The sequence below is a fragment of the Palaemon carinicauda genome, chromosome 38 (assembly GCF_036898095.1).
Source record: "Palaemon carinicauda isolate YSFRI2023 chromosome 38, ASM3689809v2, whole genome shotgun sequence".
Classification (NCBI taxonomy): Eukaryota; Metazoa; Arthropoda; class Malacostraca; order Decapoda; family Palaemonidae; genus Palaemon; species Palaemon carinicauda.
In genome coordinates, this window is record NC_090762.1 from 60,556,227 (window position 1) to 60,563,533 (window position 7,307).

At 45.2% G+C, this 7,307-nt stretch overlaps 1 protein-coding gene across 3 annotated transcripts in view; it reads right to left on the minus strand.

The window, feature by feature from the left end:
* Positions 1 to 7,307, minus strand: part of LOC137630662 (putative inorganic phosphate cotransporter) — a 254,167-nt gene continuing 246,860 nt past the window's right edge. For all 3 annotated transcript variants that reach the window (XM_068362275.1, XM_068362276.1, XM_068362278.1), the window contains one exon: positions 1 to 127. In XM_068362275.1, coding sequence (XP_068218376.1) covers positions 36 to 127 — 92 coding nt within the window. In that variant the 3' untranslated portion in view covers positions 1 to 35. The remainder of the gene's footprint in view (positions 128 to 7,307) is intronic.

Here is a 7,307-nt window from a genome sequence, read left to right on the forward strand (position 1 = left end):
CTGCCAGAAAAGACAAAGACCACTTACTATTTAATCTAGTACTCCCATTGGACTCCTGGCACTTCCTCACTACCTGGATTACGTGTAAAACTATGTGCTGGCGATGTTTCAGATGGCCAACAATGATCTGGAAATATATATACAGTATGCATTAGTTAAAACTTATAAATTTCATGAATACCCAAGCAATAAGAAAAATTACATTCTAAATTAAATAAAAAAAAATATGGAAAAGTATGTTCAACAATAAATAGATAATCTAAACAGCTCTCATTGAATTGATGCCTAAACAATATGTAAAGCTATATAAAATAAAAATAAGAAATTTAATGGAAAAGGGTGTTCAACAACAAATCGATTATGTAAACAGCTCTCAATGAATTGAATTGGGTATAATAACCAGTGACATCAGTAAACCTCTCATACACAAGCAATGCATACCGATAGATCTGCTAGATTAAGAAAAAAACGTCTAGGAATGGGAAAGAAGGGTGGTGCTCTTCATCCTGACTGGCTATACATGTGCCCAGCTCCATAAAGCCCCTATTACACGTATCCGGTTTCCTACGGCCAACCTGGCCTACGGCACCGTAGGAAAATTCAGGCTTACGGCTAGAGCTATTACACGTATTTGAACGGCCGGAGGCAAGTGGGTCAGTGTGGCCCTGTTTGTGGTGGAGGAGTGACATGTCTTAAATCGACGACATTCTCGTTCTTATTGCTCTAGCGTGCTACTTGAAGGTGAAAACAAGAAAAAGGAAGATTTGGTTCAAACAATGGCTGCATAAACGACAAAAATACTCTTATGTTAACTTAATGAAAGAACTACCATTAGAAAAAGATGACTGGTTTAACTACATGCGAATGGATCACGACACATATTTTGAACTCTTAAGTCAGGTATCATCTTTAACAGAAAAAAAGGACACTTGCATGAGAGAAGCAAATAGTCAACATGAGCGTCCTTCCGCCACTCAGACTGATGTCATACCATATGGTGAGCAATTACACGCTACGTCCTCGGTCCTGACTACAACGGCCGTACGGCCAACTTTAGTACTGGCGAAAGTTCATCCGGCCAGCCGTGGGTGAGCTTTCATACAGCCTATTTGCTATCACACGCTCCGGTTTGAGCATATGCTAGCGTCGCGACCGACGGCGCCGTAGGAAACCGGATAAGTGTAATAGGGGCTTAAGGGAGTTGAGCCTACCGATGTTTCTACTCGCTATGGGACAACTTTTGGGATAGGAGCCACGTGTACGCAACTTCTACTCCTTTTGTAAGTAGTAGTTTGCTTACATTATTACACTCATGTATGTTGACTGTAGAGAAACTGGTGCACATGGGATGTGATTTGGTCCGAGCTTACATGTGTAAACCTTGCTTTCAAGAGTAAAAGACAATACAGTTGGAGGCTGTGTGGAGACTGAGTGTGGAGACTTATGTGTACACGTGAAAGGCAGTACTGTCAAAAAACTGTATGCGTGCAGACATTGCTTGTAAGAGCAAAAGACAGTATGATCAGGAACCGTATGCATGGAATTCTGTTATGCGTGAAATCCTGAAGCGTGTACGTGTGCAATACAGTATGTAAAGCCTGAGTATGTAGAAGTCAGGAATGTGGAGACCATGCGTGTGGAATCCTGATGTGACCACATCAAGTCCTAGTACATGTGTGAAAAACACTACAGTACAAGACTGTATGTAGAGTCTATAAGTATAGAAGTCATCAACACTAAAACCCTATGCCTGGAGTTTTGTTGTGTATGAAATCCTGATGCGTGTATGTATTGTCATAGCAAGCGTTATGTGAGGGGTGGTACGGAATTACCTTACCTAGAGCCTGTGCGAGTGAATTTCAGGTGCATATGAAGGAAAATATGTTCAGTACGCATGGAGACCTTACACAGACTAGAGGGGCTTTTATTCGAAAGTGACAGACTATTCTTCTGACAATCGAGCATATGTTGGTGGCGAGGGCATTATTGTTGAAATGGCTCAAGTAAGGCACTGCAACCTTATTGCTACAAATCCAAAAATACATTAAAGGTGTCAATGTTGTAATTATTGATAAGTCATCAGCTTACAACTCTCATATCTCTAATCTGCAGTATCTGTACTGTGAACTGCACTTAAAATTTTGTGGATCCTATAACCACAACACCCATAATCACATTATTAAACATCTTTAGCGACAAGTGAAAAAATGGGTGAAACGGCCTAGTAATAGGTCAGTAGGCTATACATCTGACAGTATTGGTCCCGTTCAATTTTGCTACGTTCACCCATACCTGTAAGGCATCTTTAATATTTCATCATTATTGTTAGCCATCTTTACCCTCCACAATCTGACTTATAGTGTTTCTATTCTACATAAAGATGAGTCAGAAGCAATTGATCCCCAACCTTCTATATTTCTGGGTCGACCTGTGATGCCCGGTGAAAAGAGTCCTTCTTTAAACTTTTCTGATATAAACCTTCCAAATATACCAGAGAAAGATAAAAGCATGGAATGCAGAGGTTACTACCCTCGCGCGAGCACCTTGTGGGTGTCGTGTATAAAGCAGGGGCGTGTGAAAGCCACTATTCACAGGCTGTCTTCCATTTAGATAATTCCTTCATCAAAGGGAAGGGCCGTAACAGAGGCCCTAGATACCACACTTGAGCCACACCATCGACGCCCGACGCGAGCGCCCTCTAGGTCATCCTTCTGTTTTGGACTTGCTAGCTTGGTTGTAGAATTTTGTGCTCTCGGTGTTTTCAAGTTTCCTGGATTATTTTCATCATGACTGAAGCTCCTACTTCACCATTACCAATGTTAAGCACCATAGTTTGTTTTGACAGCTTTTTGCAGTACCGGGCAGTTGTTCTATTCCCAGTATTCTGTTTTTTATTTCGACCGGCTTAGCCTTCCGCGGCGTCGGCAGCCATTGTTGTTTTGATTTGCCTCACTGGGAATTTTATGTTAGTCTTGCCCATTTGGTACTCTGTCAATTAGGTTCTTGGTTAAGTCACTGGCCTTATGCCTTTTGAACCATTATTATTATTTTTATTACTTTTAGTTTTATTTCCTATGGTACTTTTTGCTAGCAAGTCCAGTCTGGACGAACAAAGAATAGCGTTCTGGCTTTATTATAGTTTAGTACCCGCCCCGAGAGGCGTTCGTCAGTGGACTATATCCTTTTAAATTTTGTTACGCAGACGTTATTCTTCGTTCTTAGTCTTGTTTGACGTTACAATTTTATTGTTATACTTCTATCATATTATAGTGTGCTTTTAGGTTCTTTATAGTGTAACCACGAGAGCGAGAGCATGGAGTTCTCGTTTTCTGTTGCTACAGTCACGAGTTACCCTTTCTCTCGTTTTCTTTCTTAGCCTCGAGTAGGAGAGGTGGATTTCCCGTTTTCCGTTTTATACGATCACGGGTTCTCCCTCCCCCCTCTCCCTCTACGGGTATATGATGTTTTACGATTTATTTTATTATGTGGTTACTGTTAATATAGCTAGCGTTATTAATAGGTCCTGTTCGTGTGTGAGTCATTGTTTTGGGCCAGCTTTATGCCGCCACCCGTCCCCCTTGTTGTTCCGTCCTCTCCCCGCTACGACTTGGGAGTAGGATCTGAACATTCATCCACTCCGCCTTAGAGTTCTACTCCGCCATGAGGGATACTCATTGAGATTGGAACCTGGTTATATATCATTTGGAGTGCAACCCTCTGGCAGGGACTCATCCCCCCGGTGGTCCCTTGCACCCAGACTCTGGCTACGGCCATATCCACACGAAATATTCATTATTAATCACAACTTAGTTATTCCGGACCTGATCAGGGATATAGTCAAGGAGCAAATACAGCAACATTCTGGGGCTATGACGGAGCTAAAAGATATGGTGGCGAATCTGATCCGCTCCGTAACTCAGATTCCTCCGCCTTCAGCCCCAGACGCGTCGAAGTTATCCCCCTTCGATAAAAACAACCCCTGGAGTTTTGCCTTGCATGCTCCATACATAGACGGTACTCTAACTCTAGATAGCATAGGCACCCGCCCTCAAGAGGACCTAGAATTTTACCCCCCGGGGCTAGAATTCCCATTAAACGGCTTCGTTCGTTTGAAAGAGTATGCCTTGGTTAGGATGGACAAGGTACCAAAGGAAACTGTGATATTTCCAAAAGTACAGGCCCAAGCTGTCTGGGCCAGGACTCTGTCTGAATGGGGGTGTGCCAACTCCAAGCTCACCCCACACAAAGGTGCCTACACCATCTTTACAACAGCTCCTGCCATTACCTTGCCCATTATCGATAAAGTGACAGATCTCACTATACAAGCCGTCAAAGAAGGCTCTGCCATGCCGGCTCTTAAAGAGACGGACCCCACCTCCATGCTCATTCCGAGTACCTCTGCTACCTGGGATGACACTTCCTCTACTTTCACAGTAGGGAAGCTAGACCCAGACTGCGCCTCTACTCCTTTTTCTGAGAAGCTTCCCAGATTACCAGAGAATCTTCTCAAGACTGAGTTCGAGGCACGGAATAGGTTAGCTAGGTCCCTCCACTCCATCACCTCTGCAGAGTCCCTGGCCTTGCTTTACCCGACTGAGACTTTGTTCAGGGTATTCACAAAGAATCTGCTTCTGTCCTACCAAGTAGACCTCCACGAATTCTGGTCGGCTCGGGTTAGCTGCAGGAAATACGTTCTGTCTGAGGCTTCTATCAGACATGAACCGAACAGGCTGATAGCGTCCTCCTGCCGGGGTAAGACCCTATTCCCTCAGGATGAAGTGAACAAAGTCCTTCGGGATGCTGCGGGGGCAAACCAAAATTTGCAAGTAAGGTGGGGCCTCACTGCCAAAAGGAAGATCGAAGCCCACAAACAAACTTTCTTCAAGAAGAAGCAGAGATATACCCCTTACAAGACGAACCGGGGTCACTACCATCAATCGTCAGTCCCCCACACGTCAACACAGTCTTCCTCAGCTTCGACTTCTCAGCAACCGGCTCCCCCTCAACAGGTGGTCTACCTCACTGCTCCCCCAGGTACACAACTCACCCCACTTGGATGTCCTCTCCTGCATACAACCCTAGCTACGAACCCTCCGGTTCCTTTCATGGACACCAGAGAGGAAGCTACAGAGGTAGAGGACAGTTCCGCCAGCGAGGCGGACCTAGAGCAAGGGGTGCTCGGGGAGGGAAAGGACCTAGATTCACTCCCTCGCAATGATGTGTTCCCAGTAGGTGGGAGACTTTATCACTTTCGAGACCATTGGACCTTCAGTCCGTGGGCTCACAGCATAATACCCAAAGGTTTGGGTTGGAAATGGTCACAGGGATCTCCACCTCCACCAGTGACCTTCTTCCAGAGACCCACTCCCATCCTGAAAGAGTACACCACAGAGTTACTCAAGAAGAAAGTAATCAAACGGGTTCAATCACTGAAGTTCCAAGGCCGCCTGTTTACAGTTCCAAAGAAAGACTCGTCGGCGTTGAGAGTGGTTCTGGACTTGTCAAAACTAAACTCTTACATTCTCTGCGACATGTTCCGTATGTTGACTATCTCTCAGGTATGGACCTTACTTCCCCGTGGGGCCGTCACCACCTCTATCGATCTTACCGACGCCTATTATCATGTGCCAGTAGCTCGAAACTTCTCTCCTTACCTAGGCTTCCGCCTAGGCAAGAAAGCCTTTGCGTTCAAAGTCATGCCCTTCGGTCTCAACATTGCCCCCAGGATATTCACGAAACTGGGAGAGACAGTGCTAGAACAACTCAGGAACCAAGGGATAAAGATCATAGCCTATCTGGACGATTGGCTCATTTGGGCTCGGTCGACCCAGGAATGCAACAGAGCTACGACGAAAGTAATTCGATTTCTCGCCAACCTGGGACTCCAAGTCAATCTCCAAAAGTTCCGCGTACAACCATCAAGCCACTTCGAATGGTTAGGCATTCAGTGGGACCTTTCAAAGCACAAGCTCTCCCTTCCTCCCAAAAAGGTAAGGGAGATAGCTTCCAAGATCAGAAATTTTCTCAAACACAAACAGGTGTCCAGAAGAGCCTTAGAAAGAATCCTCGGCCTTCTCCACTTTGCTTCAGTAACAGATCTCCTATTAAAAGCCAAACTCATAGACATCAATCGAGTTTGGAGAAAGAGAGCTACAGTACCTTTAAGAGACAAGATCTCGAAGATCTGCTCTGTCTTAAAAATGAGACTATGCCCATGGTCCGAACCGAGGAACCTCTCCAAATCGGTTCTTCTGCAATTCCCCCCTCCACAAGTGGCAGTTCATACAGACGCGTCTGAGTGGCTGGGGGGTTACTCCGAACATCAGATGTTTCAGGGCTCTTGGTCACCCGCCATGAAACAGTTCCATATCAATGTTCTCGAAGCCATGGCAGTGTTCTTGACCCTGAAGAGACTCTCCCCTCCGAGGTCGACCCACATCAGAGTAGTCTCAGACAGCACAGCCGTAGTACACTGCATCAACAGGAGGAGGATCCAAGTCACCCAACTTGAATCAGGTCCTGGTCACTATCTTCACCTTGGCAGCAGAAAAGAACTGGTTCCTGTCAGCAACTCACCTAGCAGGACTCCAGAATGTGATAGCGGACTCACTCTCCAGGACGAAACCACTGGAATCAGAATGGTCCCTAGACATAAATTCATTCCGGTGGATACTCAGGCTGGTTCCGGGCCTCCAGGTAGATCTATTCGCAACTCAACTGAATCAAAAACTTCCCTGTTATGTTACCCCAAACCTGGACCCTCAGGCTTATGCCATGGACGAATTAACCCTGGATTGGAACCATTGGAAGAAGATTTACCTATTCCCTCCAGTGAATCTTCTAATGAAAGTTTTACACAAACTACGCTCCTTCCAAGGGGCAGTGGCTTTAGTAGCACCTCACTGGCCAAAGAGCAGTTGGTTTCCTCTCCTCCTCGAGTTGAAACTCCGTCCCTTCCGGATCCCATTCCCCAAACTGACCCAAGTAGTCCAAACTCAGACTGTGTCAGATTCCTCAAGGATAGCCAAAACCCTAACTTTGTGGACTTCATGAAGTTTGCAGCTCGTAGAAATGCGAACATTGAACCGGAAAATGTCCTCTTCATAGAATCAGACAAAAGGGACTCTACAATTCGTCAATATGATTCGGCCGTTAAGAAACTAGCAGATTTCCTAAAGAATTCAGACCATACTTGTATGACTCCTAATTTAGCCATCTCCTTCTTTAGGTTCCTATTTGACAAAGGCCTAGCAGCTAGCACTATAACCACTATCAAGTCAGCTTTGAAGAAAATCTTCCTTGTTAGG